The sequence below is a fragment of the Ambystoma mexicanum genome, chromosome 4q (genome assembly GCF_040938575.1).
Source record: "Ambystoma mexicanum isolate Mex_15411 chromosome 4q, UKY_AmexF1_1, whole genome shotgun sequence".
Classification (NCBI taxonomy): domain Eukaryota; kingdom Metazoa; phylum Chordata; class Amphibia; order Caudata; family Ambystomatidae; genus Ambystoma; species Ambystoma mexicanum.
In genome coordinates this window covers 1,122,122,863-1,122,139,232 of record NC_090928.1, presented here as the reverse complement: position 1 = coordinate 1,122,139,232, position 16,370 = coordinate 1,122,122,863, and the positions used below count along the sequence as shown (strand labels likewise).

The window sequence follows — 16,370 nt, the reverse complement described above, 5'->3', positions numbered from 1 at the left end:
TAAACATCCTCTACCCTACCCCATATTAATTGACTACAGGAACTACACCTCTGCAAAAAATATTTTCTTAATCCGTACCCTATCACCCCAAACACTTGGTTATGATTATCAGCAAAACATGGGTTTCCCTCCCTCTTGGTCCCCTCCCAACCACCATCCTGGCTGCTGTCCACTACAACTTTGCCTTTTTCTCTCATTTGAAGTGAACCAGAATCTCTGCATACCAATTGGCACGGTCTCCTGCTGGCAACCCAAATCGGCACAAAAGTTTAAAGTGCTTCTACCATCTATGCACCAGATTTTCCCGATCTCATTTTTCAGAGCGTTGTGCAATTTGTATCTATGCTTCGCTCACAAATCTAATTATACCAACAGCATTTTTTTAGGTATGCTGGACTGCCTCACGAAAACTGATCCAAAACACAGCGGCTAGATTTGAGACTAATGTTAAGGGATAACTGAACTATAGCCATTGCACAGGCCACCGGTTAAAATAAATAAATCTGCACTTTTCCTTTTGCATCACCTCCAAGGCAGAGGAGAATTTATCCAAAGCAAAATCCCACATTCCTAATCAGCTAAAAAGCTAAGATCGAAAAATTACTTTCTAATAAAAAACAGGGCATTCTGCGGTGCAAGACTGAGGTTCTACCGTCTCTGTTATGGTGCACAAACTGTGGTCCAACCTACCAAGGGAAATATGCACATTACAGGACCACCTTAATGTTACTCTTCAACACATAATCCACGGAAAGTAGCCAATACTCGTTAAGCAGCATCTCTCCAACCAACTCCCACATACGCATAGCCAAAGGCAATCTCCTACCGGCTTCTGTCCATCCAGTTCAGAACGAACTTGTGTATCGCAGAGAATGATCCCAAGAAGTAGAATGACTCTTCTGGGAAACGGCCAAAAACCTTAAAGGCTTCCCCGGTTCTTCTCAAAAACACAGCACAGGGCATTGGCCTGCTGCAACCAGAAAGCAGCTCAGCAGCCTTTGCCACAACAGAACTAGCAGTCTGGTCATGACATTGCATACAATACAGAAGTATGCAGGACCAACCACTTCTCCTAATGACTAACCCTCAATAAATATTAATAAAATAAACCATTAAGTGCTTTCTCAAAAGCTGTACGGAGGTTATAAAAAAAACAGTTAATCAACCATAAGCTAAAATGGAAAAACGGACCGTAAAAGGCAGAGATGATGGGCTTTGAGATTGACACAAAGTATGGAGAGACAGCAAAGAGTGAACATCTAAAGGTAAGGAGTTATAGTATTTCGTAGCTAGATGGGAGAAAGAGAGGAAGCGCACACATTTGTGGATTGAGGGGAGATGTAGGTTTTGAGTGAAGGGTTGGGGGTGGGGAAAAATGAAGCTGGGCTTGTCCATGGGTGGATTAGATCACAATACAAAGGAAATTAAAATGGAGGCAGGAGAAAAGATATCGATGTGGGGGGGGGGAGAAATGAGGAGCTGGCAAATAGAGTAAACAGAAGACTGATCAAAGAGGGCAGTCCAACAAAGTGGACAGAGCAACTGTAGAGGAAAGATAGGCGGTGGAGAGGTGTTTAGTGGCATTCGGTGCATGTTGTAAAGATGGGTGGCAGTAGTGGAGATTGAGAAGAATATGATCAAATGAGACCCTAAGATAATGTGTGGGGCTACTTCTAGGGAAGAGTTTGGTTTTAGACTGATTGATGTGCAAGCGGGGGCTACCCTCCTCTTTCCTCTCTGCTCAGCGCCATGATGCCCTTGTCTTTGTAGGCCAGACTTTATAAATGAAACTTAACGGTTGGCCACCAGGGGGCGCACAGATGAGCTCCTGCTCCGTGTGAGCTCTGCTTCCGTAGGTCAGTGACGTGATCTGAGCACCTACATCGCGACTCTTTCCTCACCCCCACCCCCCCCCTGGAAAATGAACAAAGAAAAGGACATCTGAAGACCCCAGCCCCCAGGTGAAACCCCGACCGAAATCGAACCAGGGAAAGGCGAGAAACCATTGTGTGGAGTTTCACGCCGCGGGATAGCTCGAAAGTAGAACTCAAATGGACCCACCCAGCAGCTCTGCTCCCGGAGACAGCGTACGTCTGGAGAAGCGGCCTGCAGTGCACCCTCCACCCCCGCCCCCTCTAAAAGCGTGGGTGCAGAGGAGTGCAGGAGATATCAACGACTGGCCCACAAGGATCCTCAGATTGTGACCTCTCACGGACTGCTGGAATTCAGGAGGCTCTGCCATTACCAAAGGTAGGCGAAAACCCCCCCGACACCCGCAGAGCAGCCGCTGCGGTGCTTGAAGACGCCATATCCTGCGGACGGACGTCGCGGACCCTGTGGGAGGAGCGAAGGGCCACAACACGGTATCACCCACCAGAGGGTCACCGGCGCCACAGCACCCGAACCGCCACAAGTGACACCCATTGCTGAGCCTAAGAGGGAAGAGGGGCTGGGGCATCCATTAAGCAAAGAGAAATCTCCTTCTTATTTGCTGCCACGCTGGACAGATCTAGAACGCCTCTACTCTTAAGTACTGTGCGCCCCCCTCAAGGGGGTAACTGAGATTTAACTGGGCAGACCTCTGCACACCACACCAGGTTTGCCCCGTGATTCACAGGAACGGCGCATACAGTGACTCCGCCAGTGCCATCAGAACCCCCAGTCAATGCCCACAAAACACATGACGCCATACACACACTGAAGAGAACGTGAAAAGGGGGAGAGACCACACCTCCTACCATCCATGTGCGCCCACACGGGACCCCACTAATGGAACCATAACTACACTGGGGCACAGCAGACCAAGATGCTTCCCCACCCCCCCCCCCCCCCCCCCCCGCCCCCAAAACAACAGAATGAAAGGAAACGCCAGATTCTCCTCGGACCCTCACCAAATTTACCTGCACAAGGTCGCCCAGAATAAAAAGCTGCGCTGAACCCCCTACAAGAAGGAACCACACCGCCTATATAGGAATCGGGAGTCCTCCCCCAAACAAAACCCTGATTACAAGAAGATTGGACGGCACGCAAAGCTAATCAAAGGGATCTATGTACCCTGCACCAGCCTACGGCCCACACAGTAGACCACATCACCGGCTAACAACCTGGAACCACTCTACAGCCATGTGGTCCAGAGGGTTGTGCCTCCTCGGACACTGTAATCACCCCATGAACACTATGGGGAAATTAGCCAGATACGCATATACTCCACCCCTATTGGTCTCAGAGAATAAAAACACAATGTCGACGGATGCCTCGGAGACAGGTGCAGCAGCTACCAAGGGCGACATCGCTGCTCTCCTGAATGAAATAAAAAAACATGGGAGCCAATCTAGACACAAAATAGACAAGATGACACAGAGCATGGACAATATTGAAGAGACTAGAAGGGGTCGAACAATCAAGCCTCTATAGATACCCTTGAAACCCAAATGGACCTTAGAATACGGGATATCGAGAAAAGGGAGGAGGCATTTCGCCTAAAAATTGATGATTTACAAAACAGAGGGAGAAGAAACAACCTACGGTTTTTCGGCATTCCGGAACATGAAGGGGAACGGAAGATGATCTCAAAAAAACATTCCACAACATCATCAAAATCCTGACAGCGGATGAAGATATTGATGAGCCCAAGACAGAGAATACACAGGACCGGTGGCCCGAGATCAGTACTTGCCAGATTCAATTGATACCAGGATAGAACCAGGATTCTGGAGAAAGCCAGATCAGGGGGCCCCCTCCCCCTTGGGGGAGCTCAGATAACTATCTTCCAAGACCTATCCTCGCTTACCTTAGCCTTGAGACATCTCTGTAATCCACTAACAAAATGGCTCAAAGAACAAGGTACTCGATACAGATGGGGATACCCCTTCTCCCTCAACTTCGAACATGGAACCAAAATAATAGTTACGTACAGAAGAGATCCAAGACTGTACAGCATAACTCCTCTGAACTGGCCCAAGGAAGGGAGACCAAGGAGAACCCAAACAGAATAGAATGAGGTGGGAACTCCAGGGACCAAGGAGAAAAAGAGTAAAGGGGTCAAGAAAGTACAGACGAGGCAACACAACAGATGGTGACAAATGAAGGAAACATTCCAAAGATCCGTATCTAAGAGACTTGAAACTGGGAGACTCAACAAGAGCGACCGTCAAGTTCTGGTTGAACCATACTTCCTCGACAAGGGCCCTGACCCCCGAAACCCCACCCCTGGTGAGGGGTGAAATAAGCAGCTGCGACTGTCCGCAAAATTACACAATATCCTTTTAAGAATGTAACTAATAGTGTTCAGGGCGGGTAGGGGGCTCAAACGTTAAAATGTTTGTATTTGCATCCAGGACCGTGAGGTAACGGTTCCCACCAGTGGTCCGACGCCGGACTGCCAGTCCGAATCGGACGCCACCAAAACCACCAAAACAAGGATGAACACCCTCGATAAAGTTAAAGGGGGAAAACGAGGACAGACTGAAGGGGGTAGCGGATCACAAACCGCTGAAGGGAGGGAGTGGGGAAGGGAGTTAAGAACATTGAAACCCAAGACGCTCGGGCACATTCAAAAGAAGACCTTGACCTCGTTGGCATCCATGGGACCCAGTGACTGAACGAAGACAACACTCCAATGGCTAATATTTGCAACACAGTAACTGACCGGCTCGGCATAATTAAGATTGGAACACTAAATGTCAAAGGACACAATTCTCCAACCAAAAGGTCGCTTGTGACCAGAGAACTCAAAAGGGCGGACATCAACATTCTTTTCCTACAGGAAACCAGATACATTAAAGGGGAAGAAAGAAGGGTTCTGTTCACCAGAACCGGCGCTGAATACTGTGGCTCAGGCCCACTCAGGAAAGCTGCCGTAGGCATTCTAATCGGCCAAGGTCTGCAATTATGAAAACGTGGGCAGGCGTAAGTGGCAGAGCAATCGTGTTGGTCGGCAAGATACAGGGCACCACCATTACACTTGCATCCATATATGCCCCCAACTCGGGTCAGTCCAGGTTCCTACAACATATAGTCCTGTCATGTTTGAAGCAGAAGGCGAAGTGATCCTAGGAGGTGACTTCAACATGTGGGCAGACCCAACACTGGACAGACAACCTGGCAATCCACAGGCGAATAACCCGACCGAAGCCGGCCGTTCAGAAGTAATAGATATGATGGACACCTACAAGCTCAGACGCATGCCGCCATATGAACTCCCACCAAACGGGCTTCACGTTCTATTCCGCACCACATGCTACATATACCAGAATTACTACATATGTCTCACACCGCACTTAACGAAGGCCGTACCCACATCAAAAAAACACCCCCTTCCCCCCCCCCCCATAACCTGGTCAGACCACGACATGGTAACGGTCAACCTCAGCCGGATGGCGCTCCCCTGCAGAAGTTCGAAATGGCTCTGTAACGAAATGCTCTGGAAGGATTTGATTTTCCGGGAACAACTTGAGAAGGACATTGGCGAATAGTTTGAACGAAACACAGACGAAGTCTCGAAAAACACGGTATGGGAAGCAGGGAAAGCCACATGGAGAGGCATACTAATCAAGGAAGGAGCGGCAAAGAAGAGACAGCGGAATCTGGTGGAAAATAGACTCAGAAATGAAATGGCTCAATTAGACCTTAACGCCCAATCCGCCAACACTGTGAGAAGGGAATAAATAGCGGAGGCGACCAGCAAGAGGGAAGAACTCCGCCAACTGGAAACTGACCAAATTGTGCGCAAACTCCAATACCTGAAGCAGAAACATTATGAGAAAGGGGACAAAGCAGACTCATTGCTCGCAGCCCGGTTCCGTGGACAATGCCAAGAAAGATGGGTAGCAAACATAGAAAATGAACACTACTCCCAAGGAAATCGCCCTGCCAACATCCCCGAAGCCTTTGCTGACTTCTATGAGAATCTTTTTACTTCAGATACCACATCAGATGAGGGGGCAATCACAGAATACATGAACAAGATAAAAATTCCAAGAAATAGCAGATACCCTAGATGCCCTCATCACTGACAAATAGAAGACGCAATTAAAACGGCTAGACGGCAGGATTTTACAAAACATTCGTAGATGCCCTCCTCCCATTTATGGTTGAGCTCTTTAACCACATCCTCCCAACCGGCTCGGCACCCAAATCCTTCTCCGAAGCACTAATTAGGGTCATCCCCAAGGAAGGCAAAGATCCTAAGCAGTGTGCTTCCTATTGCCCTATCTCCCTCCTAAATATTGACGCCAAAAATGTACACCAGGATCCTCAATGCACGACTCCCAAAGCATATGCCTGCCATAATCCACAACGACCAGGTCGGATTAATCCTCGGTAGACAGGGGGGCAGACTCCACCCTCAAGACCTTTCACCTTATACACGAAGCCAAGAAAATGCCAAACACCCCTGTATTCTCAATCAACGCAGAAAAAGTGTTCGACAGGGTTGAATGGAACTTCCTGGAGGCAATACTAAGAAAGATGGGCGTTGGTCCGACACTCCGACAAGGAATCAAAGCGGTATACACTATGCCTCGAGCATCCTTGACAGTAAACTCCAAGTACTCTCGCTGGTTCCCGCTGAGCAGAGGCAAGGATGCCCCCTTTCGGAAATATTGTTTGCCCTATCACTGAAACCATTGGTTTATTAGCTCAGGACAGACTAAGGCGTCGCAGGATTGCGGGCACACGGAAGAGAATACAAATTGGCCCTATATGCAAATGACCTCTTACTCCACGTACAAATCCTGAAGACGTCTAGTTCCCCCGTGCAATCCATCTCATTGAAGAATATGGCTCACTATCAGGATTTAAAATGAATAGAACTAAATCCATCCTTTTCCCACTACATGAACTCGCCACAAAGCAAAAACAAGAACTCGAACAATTTGGCCTCACCATCGGAGGTCCGACACTCGGATACCTGGGTGTCAACCTGACGAGGGACGTCGCTGATATATACCAAGCCAACTTCCCCCAACTTCTCACCGCACTCCACGCAGACCTTGCAAAATGGCGACCCCTGACGATCTCTTGGATGGGACGCCTGAACGCCATCAAGATGGTCGGCCTCCCACGCTTCCTGTATCCTTTCCAGGTCCTGCCGGTTACGATCCCAGAGGACTTCTTCAAACAAGTGAAAGGTGCAATTACTGGATTCCTGTGGGCAGGAAAGAAACCCAGAATACCCTATGAAACCTTCATATCACCCAAGGATCAAGGAGGGGTTGGCATCCCGACATAGACTGATACTACCAGGTGGTCCAGTTAAAAAACCTCGTCCCTCACCTAAGAGACAGGAAGGACCTGCAGTGGGTACAGCTGGACAACGATGATCTGACCCCCGCAACGCTCTCAGAATGGCTATGGGTCTCCAGACCAAAACTCACCCGGAGACTACGTGACCACCCAATACTGGGAACGATATGGAACATATGGAAGGCAGGAAAAGGAATGACCGGAGTTACCACATGGCCATTCCCACTGAGCCACTTATGGGCCCCGGGTGTCGGAGAAGAAATCCCTTAACACCCCAGATATAAAACCTGGTTCGACGTGGGATTCGAAAGGGTCGGACCGCTATAGAGAGAGGACCAGTTCATAGCAATCGCAGAGCTGGAAGAAGCCCTTCAACTGCACCCAATACCGATCTTCCTTTACCTACGCTTGAAGGGCGTCCTATCTGTTGGGGAGAATTCTCTGTTTAGGCTGAATTTCCTAACCTAGTGAGTCCCCCAGCAGCTTTGCTGGATTTTTGGGGTTTATTTTTTTTCTCCTGCCAAGAGTGAGACTTTTACCCTCACTCTTGGACATGATTTGAGTGTGTTCCTTTGACTCTAGATGTGTTTAATGGGCTATGGGGTCTTTTACTCCATAGGGCTTCATGTGTTTTTGTGTTGTTACACAGCACCCTCAGGCAGTAACACAGGGGTGTCATAGTGACCCCCAAGTATAGACTCCATACCCTGGGACTTACTAATGTCTCCCAGGGCATGTAGAGTCACCATTGACTTTACTAGTCTCAAATTCTGAACAGAACCAGTACAAACCATCATACTGTGGACGTACTGGCCAGGGCAATTCGATTGCCCTGGGGTCTGTTAGTCGAGGGGGCACAGCTCCGTCCCCCCTGATCGAGTTTTGGCTGGTGGCAGTGGATACTACTTTTTATATTCGACCGCAAATATTTTCCTATGGCATTTTCCCATTGTTCGAGGTTACCAACTTTAATTATTTAATTCCTATAGCTTCGAACATACCGCTGGTTTATTTAATATTAATTCTCCGGTTATTTTTTGCCAGACCTCTGTTCTAAAATGGCGTTTGTGTTCGCTTCTGTGACTCCAACCCAAGTTGAGCCCTTTGTTCCACTTTTTGGCAGGCATCTCCACAGAAGCCTCCAAAAGTGGTGCCACTCTGTCTGGGTACCACAGGGGGTGTGGGAGGGGGTTTAGGCACCCTGGACTGAGTTACCTTGGTAACTCAAGTCGCACTCTTGTGTGTTTGGCCCAAGTGGTGAGCCGGCCGGCTCGCCACTTAGCATGTTTGATTGACAGCTAGGCTGAGTGAATGGGGGTATGCTGCATAAAAGCAGGGCTTTGGGGACTGGAACTTTACAAGTCGCCACAGGACCTAAGAATCCGACAAGGGAGAAGCTGAGCCGACCTGCTACGACGACGCCACCGGTGGAGCCCTGCTGAACCGTCTCACCACTTTTCCCAACGACAGAGGAGACCTCCAACCCGGAGAGTCTTTTTCCTTCGACTGGTGGGGATTACCAGTCTGCTTCCTTTTTCGCTTCCTGGAGCATCTCGTGGCCGCCTTGCCTGTGCCAAGCACCCCGGCAACCGGGATACCACGTTTTACCACTACCGCGAATCAAAGGGTAGTACCTTTAACCGGAAAACTCTGCGGCTGGTTTCTTCCCTGGCAGTGCAACGACATTCAGCTTTCCTCCACGTCGAGATCTTCTCTTCTTCTGGACGACGCTGCAACTTGCACCCGCTGCCAGGAACAACTGCCCCCGCTGGAGGATCCTGTCCACATAAGGTACCGTGTTCCACCTGGCTTCCCTTGCAACCGACTGTACGGGGTAGATTTAGCCCCCGGCTTTGGAATCTGGGTTAGCCTGGGACACCCCGGCTAAACTTTTCCGAGCCTAACTAAAACCTTGCTCAACTCCCTGCAAGACTTTTTAAGCCTGTTGTCATTGTGTGATCTTGGGTGCATTTGTGTTCTGCTCTCTCCAAGAGTGGGCCCGGCCTATGGACTTTGGCTCACAAGTAACTTTTGACTTTCCTGCCTTGCTTAAGAGTTCCTAAGTATTAGTGTGGTGTATTTTCCTACATTCTGCCTTTTTCCCTCCCTTTTTCGTTAACTCATTGGAGTGCCAACTATAGTTAAGCGCTCACCTCTGTCTGGAAATAAGTGGTGTTAACTAAGACTTGTCTGATAAGGAATAAGGGATGTATATATAATAATAGTAACTGTGTTGAGAGTGATTTACAATAATAGTGCTGGAGTGTTTCAATCAGTGTGTTTTTAAATAAATAATTATATACCTTGATACCAAAGCTCTGGTCAGTGTTTGCTTGTGCTATTGTGTCTGAGTGCCTATTGTGTATACTTTGCATACTGCCTAACTCTTCATGAGGGAAGTCTGACTGCTCAGCCACATCGACCAGGTAAATCTGGGTGATACAGACTGCTACCAAGTGGGTTTACTGCTAACGCCTGTAGTCCTAAATCTTTTGCAATGTTCCCAAACGGACCTGCACAGGTTTCTGCCTAACACTATCCGAACGAGAATGGAAAACCAAGATACGCAGAGAACTTAACAGCATTCGAGAAAATTCTTAACACAGCTACCACGAATAAAGGCCTGATGGCACATCTGTACAGCGCACTGATCACCGAAAACCAGAACCCAAACCTTCGTCTGAAAGAAAAATGGAAAACGGACTTTAACAGAGAATTTGACCAACAGGTATGGGACACAATCTGCAAAACACTGTCTCGAATATCAATCGCCGCACAATACAAACTACATGCAATAAAATTACTTCAGATGGCAATATGATCCCCACAGACTATCAAATGTATCAGACCAACAGTCCACAATGCTGGAGACAATGCGGAATGAGCGCCAACTACTGGCACATGTGGTGGGACTGCCCCAAAGTCGCATATACTAGAATGAGGTACTCGGATGGATTAAACAAATAGACGGCATTGAAGGAAAACCCACTCCCCTTCTGACGTTATTCGGCCTAGAAGATGACGATGAACTAATCGGGGTAAAAGGACTAGCATCCCCGCTACTATTAGCGGCAAGAGCCGGCCTAATAATCAAATGGAAATCTCAATCCCTCCCTGCGAAAAAAGAATGGATCACCATTGCAACCAACATGTACACAATGGAAAAAATCACGGCGGCCCTCCACGGAAAAACGGCACGCCACAAAGAAATCTGCAGTGACTTTGCCACATTATATATCGCAAACCCGAGACAAAGACAACCCGTAGACTCTGAACCACCCTAAACGACACAATCACCCGAGCCCTGGACACCACTTAAACTACGGATGCCGAAGCCTGTCGCACGACATGAACATACAAAAAACAACTGAGACAATCATCACAAGGTCACCGAACATTGTTTAAATGCAAGCCAACGAACCCGATGACTGAACGCCCGTCTTCGGGGGGGGGCAATGGGGGGAATGGATAGAAAATATTTTAACCCAACAGGAAACCGAAAGTTATTTGTGACAATAGTACAACACTTGTTTAACTATAAAGTGATTCTTCTGTAACATGAACAAAGCATATGTGTACCAAATTGCATTACCCTTATGTTGATGTTTAAAAAATGTAATCTTCAAATTTAAAAATAAATGAAACTAACAAGTGGTAGGGCATCCACAATTAAATGGCTGAAAGACCAGAGATGATGGCGTGAAGTCATTAAGAGAGAATAAGAAGGAATTCAATGGCATAGAAGTGACGGGAAAAGATTAACTGCCTCAATATGTGTTGAGTGGGATAGTATTGATTGAAAAGTGCAGTGGGCGTAGGTAGTGAATCTTGAGTAACTCCATAGAGGATTAGGCGTGGAGAAGACTTACGACCAGCCAATGAGACAGTGAGGTCGGAAATGCAAGCCTGAATCCAGTGACATACAGTGCTGGAGAAGAAAGGGAGAATAGTGGGATGGTCAAACGTGTCAACGCAGCTGAAGGATCCAAAAGAATAAGGCTCAATGAGAGCTTGTTATGATGGACTGAGAGGAATTGGAATCATGAAGCATAGCAGTCTCAGTAGAATGTGCAGGATGAAAGCCAGATTGGATGGAATGGAGTAAGGAATGAGAATTCAGAAAGAAGAAATTGCTCCACCTTCATTACCACATAAATTCAAACTAGCCACTCGCTCACAGGGTTTAAAGAAACTCTTCCCAAACACAACTCGGCACCTCTTAACATCTGCTCACACACTAGCCCTTGGCCAATCGGATACCCACACAGAAGCACAACAATTTTGCTTTTTTCTTTTTCCTAACTAACCAAACTTCCCATCCTTTTTGTATATGCCAGAAGACCAAAGAGGTGGGAATGCTGCATGCTACAAATCCAAGTACCGTTGGTTCTCCAAAAAGGGAAGTTGCTTGTTATTCATGATCGACACCCCATCAGTATCCTTTCCCCTGTATGAGCACACCCTTTCTCTGATCTGTTACTTAAAACACTACCATATGATGTACCTACCATCATCGTAGCTGACCTCGCTCCAGCTCTAACTTTTTCACACTGACAAACTCACTAGTCACTCACTTGTGGGCTGCGGCCCATGACACATAATAAACCTACATGATCCCAACGCACATCCAAGGCAATTCTCCCGAACTACTGATCAGGACCAGAGCTCTCAAACATACCAAATCATTTTAGTACACTGACCTTGTTTTTCCTTTTCCACTCGCAACATCACAAACTGTTAATGGCTCTCCAGCCTGCTCCGCTGCCCTCACCCCGCAAACTGCTCGGATTTCTTCTCCAGTAAACTCTCCAAAATACCGGACACCATGTCCACCCTTCTATTCTCTCCCATTTCTCTTCCATGCTCTCCCCTGCCCACCCACTGAACGCCTCTCCATCTTTCAATTTACCAACCCATTAAGCCTTCCAAGTGACCATTGTGCACCACAAATGAGGACTTGCAATGTCATTTTGCCACCTTATTCAACCCAGCGCGCTCAACCTCCATAGTTGCTCAATGGCCCAATAACCAACATGCTGACAACCACACCTTCTCATTCTTCTGTCTGTAAAATCCTCCAGAGGACGGTCTTTAACTGCATTGTCGACTACCTCTAGCTATCAACTAACCTCCCCATCTGGATTTTGACCCGAACTCCACTGCGACTGTCTTCAAAGTCTCCAATTCTCCTACCACTCACGTTCACTAACCTCATCAGTTTTCATCCTTCTAACCTTTCCGCTGCCTTTGACACAGTGGATAATCTCTTCCCTCCTAACTTTTCCTTCTGGGCTTCAAGGGCGCCATGCTTGACTCGGTGTCCTATCTGACTGTTACTTCTCCTGGGACTCAATTGCCTCTCCTCCAAAACCACCACTTGTGGGCATTACCTGTAGAGCTTGTGTAGGACAACTCCTACACCTCCTATATACGCCACTGTCTGCATCACCTTTTTTGCAGACTATTCTCCGGGGGGCGAATGCTTGTGGTCTCATGCAGAAGGGATGTGACCTAGCAGTTGGTGCTGGGCTGACTCTCTTTCGGGTAGGCCCAATCCTAATTTACGTATGGTCTTCCCCTTTCTGTAATGGCTTGGCAGGCTGAAGAATAATGGTCCGGGGAGTTGCCCAGTGTTATGTCTGAGGTTAAGATTAATTCTAAACGTTTGCGTCCTCCCCCTCATTTGCTTCCCCCCACCCCCTTTATTCATGCATACTCTAAACTCCTAAACCAACATGCGAACCACGGTGTGGATGGATGTACGCTGACTTATGCTCAAATCTTCAAACATGCGAAGTCCCTTTTCTCCTTGGCTCCAGCGACCACCCTGCCATGCCTTCTCTAATTGCTATGCTCTGTTGCTTTGCCTTCTCACATTCCTTGCAGTCTTGAAGATCTTTGACAGCAATCTGAAACTCTGCCAGTTCATCACAACCATTGCTGCCAGACTTCACCGCTCAAACATTTGCAGAATCTGGCCACACCCTTATGCACCACTGTACAGAATCTCTCCTCTACAATCCTACTGCTTGATCTACCCCTCTACTCCTTCGACTCTACCCACCCCCCCACTGTGAGATGACCTTTTAATTTTCATAGATCCTCTTCCCCACTACTACCTACTGTCACAGTGCGAAGTGGATCTCCATGCAACATTGCTCTTCATGGTCTTGGTGCTAGTCTATAAATACTTGTCTTGCCCCCCCACTATCTCGCTGAATGTGTAGTTACGAGCTTGTCTCTAAGTTATGAGAATTAGAGTTCACAGTCCACCAACCCTCCTCTGCTGCCTCATTTGGCTTCCTCCGACACTGGACATCCATGCCATCCCTTCAGTGGAACTCTGAAAACAATGCTCAAATTCCACCTGCTAGCAATGGAAGGAGACCTACCAACTCTCCCCTACTCCTTTCTATCCCACCCACCTCTCCTGTGTTCTACCCTGTGTAATGTGTAAATACTGATCTGTGGCTGCCGCATTTTGACGATATTGGGCCATCCATTCACTATCCCTGGTATTTCTTCCCACTAGTATCGCTCACCACCCAGTATACATTGTTTCAGTCCAACGATGATCTTGGGTAAAGGCTTGCCACTAGGAGTCTGCTCTTTTATTGTCTACTTTGTAAGTAATTTCTGTTCAAAATGATACCCTGTTCATTAACGAATAGAAATTAACAAGCCGCTGACATGACTAGCTACCACACCCTCAATAGTTTTGTGTTGCAAGTTTCATTGATTCGTGGAATAAGCATTAACCAGCTGAATTACTGATGCTGTTCCTGGTGTTCGAGCATTGTATTCAAGATCTGTACGAATAGTGTGTATTACTGTTGGTAGTTAAAACCTGTTTGCCATGTTTTTTCTTTACAGTGTTTACAATATAAAACTGACCAGGCGCAAGATGTCAAGAAGATTGAGAAATTCCACAGTCAGCTAATGAGATTGATGGTAGCGAAGGAATCCCGATGTGTTGCCATGGAAACTGACTGAGCTCCTGAGAGAACCTGGATGTCAATGGTTTTGTTTTTCATCCAAAACATTTTGATCCGAGAATGTGACTGGTCAACAGGCTTCAAGTATAAGGACTGCATCGTCTAAAGAGTGTGTTTTCTTTTTTCCAGATGCCACTTCTAAAAACTAGGCAGAAAGTATGCTCTTTCAGTTGAAAGCATTATTTATTTTTTGAGATAGGGATTTAGAAATTGTGTACGTGAACTCTGGAAAATGTCACTTTGTCTAGGACGAAGGTGGGGGTTTTGTATTTTTTTTTTTTTCTGCTTTTCATTATTTTTCTTTTTTTTTTTTTGTGGCTGCTTTTAATGCTATTCTCTTCACGATTACAAATCGAAAACCCAAGATCGGCCACTTTACTTTCAACCCTTTGCCCATAAATAGTCTTTTCATTTGAAGTCTGTTTTGTATGTAATAATGTGTACTGTCACCCCCTTCCTTTATCTGACTATACCTTCGTTCTAACTGTATTAATGCCTTCAATGGTAATAGAGTAATGCATATTTTCATTGAAATAAATATAAACTAACAGTTGTGTGGTGTTTAAGAAAGGTTTATTGGTCATACAACGACCCAGTGCATTCAGATATAAGTATTCGACAAATACTTGGGTTTAGCTAAGGGTGTACTTTAAAGAACATGAAATATGACATTGTGCACTACCGCCAAAAAGGTATGTATGCCACATTAAATGTGTTGTAATTCTTAAGGTCTTTGCTGTTTGAGTATGAAGGCCTTCAAAGTTGGTTCCCTTTGGGACATCCGCATTTATTACTTTGATTCCTAATGAAATGGCAGACCTTTGATAAAATGGCAACCATTAGAAGAATCTTGTAATTTTGCTATCAAGTGTTCATAAACTGCTGAAGGAAATATACCCTTTTCAGAGATTGTTTTATGTTTAAACTTCATGAAATTTGTGTATTGGTTTGTTTTGATTAGACTAGCCATTGCAGTAGCCTACCCTATTCCCCCTCCCCCGGTATCTTAAGGGTGCACTTGGGTGAAATTTTGTTGTGTAGAAAAGACATGGGGAATATCTGATCCATGGGGGAAAAAAAAAACTTTTCAATGAGCTCAATCGGTGCCTGCAGATCAAACCACTGCCCTACACATTAACCCTCATCTTCTCCACCTTATAGCATGTAAAGTCCAACTAGCCACCTCGTCACTGAAAAACCCCTCTCGGGATCGAAATTGAGATTTAATAAGTAGGAGTTAAAAGCAGTTCCTGGGTATCCTACATTTAACCAGGAGCTAGTATGTGACGTTCTGCAAGTCTAGCTTCCAAAGTCTAGCTTCCACATATGATGCAAATATATCACTTTGTCCATTATTTCCCCTAATGCTTTGCATGTATAGATGTGTCCTAATGTTTATCGATTGTCACAAACTCGCGGAGAAAAATCCACATAGGTGTGTGTTCAGCATACATTGGCCCGGGGAGCCCAAAGTAGCTCCTGGTAGCTGTTGGTGTCAAGATAACCAGGTTCTTCTAGGCCACAAGCGGGAGCTAAATAGTTCCCTGCTCCCCTCAGTTTCGAACCCTGCCCTCTTCCCAGACTCCAAGCAACACACTACATCTCTAATACAAACCGACCATCCAGTCCCCAGGACACGCAGGCTGGCATTGCAAGCATTAGGTTTCCTTTCTGGGCACCTTCTTCCAATACATCGAACCTATAAAGCTGTCCTGCAGACAGAGCTCAGGGTACCTTTGATCCACACCATGAACAGTGTCTCAATTTTGCCTAACTAACCAAACAGTCCCAGTCTCTACCAAATGCTCCAGAGTGCCTTGAGACTATACAAACGGCAGCAGTACATTGTACATGTCCTAGTAACCCACTGGTCTTGCAGTGCATCTGTACTATAATGGCAGATGATGTGCTCTAGAAGACCAGTTTGCATTTCATTTATACACGGCATCGGAAAAAGCAACTACAGTGAGGGGGGGACACTGTACTGACAAAATCTTGTTCAAACGATTTGCCAGCTAAGATTGACCGTAACCAGGGGGCTACCATGTGTCCCAGACCCCATTAGATTGTGCAGTTCTGAAAGGGCAACACCCGCTGTAGTTTAGGATGTCATTTTGCACCTCTTAAAAT

General features: G+C 46.6%; 1 protein-coding gene across 1 annotated transcript in view; it reads left to right on the top strand.

Annotated features, from left to right (window-relative positions):
- Positions 1 to 14,793, top strand: part of SRP9 (signal recognition particle 9) — a 31,775-nt gene extending 16,982 nt beyond the window's left edge. The window contains exon 3 of the mRNA XM_069608700.1: positions 14,119 to 14,793. Coding sequence (XP_069464801.1) covers positions 14,119 to 14,238 — 120 coding nt within the window. The 3' untranslated portion in view covers positions 14,239 to 14,793. The remainder of the gene's footprint in view (positions 1 to 14,118) is intronic.
- Positions 14,794 to 16,370: the final 1,577 nt, after the last annotated feature.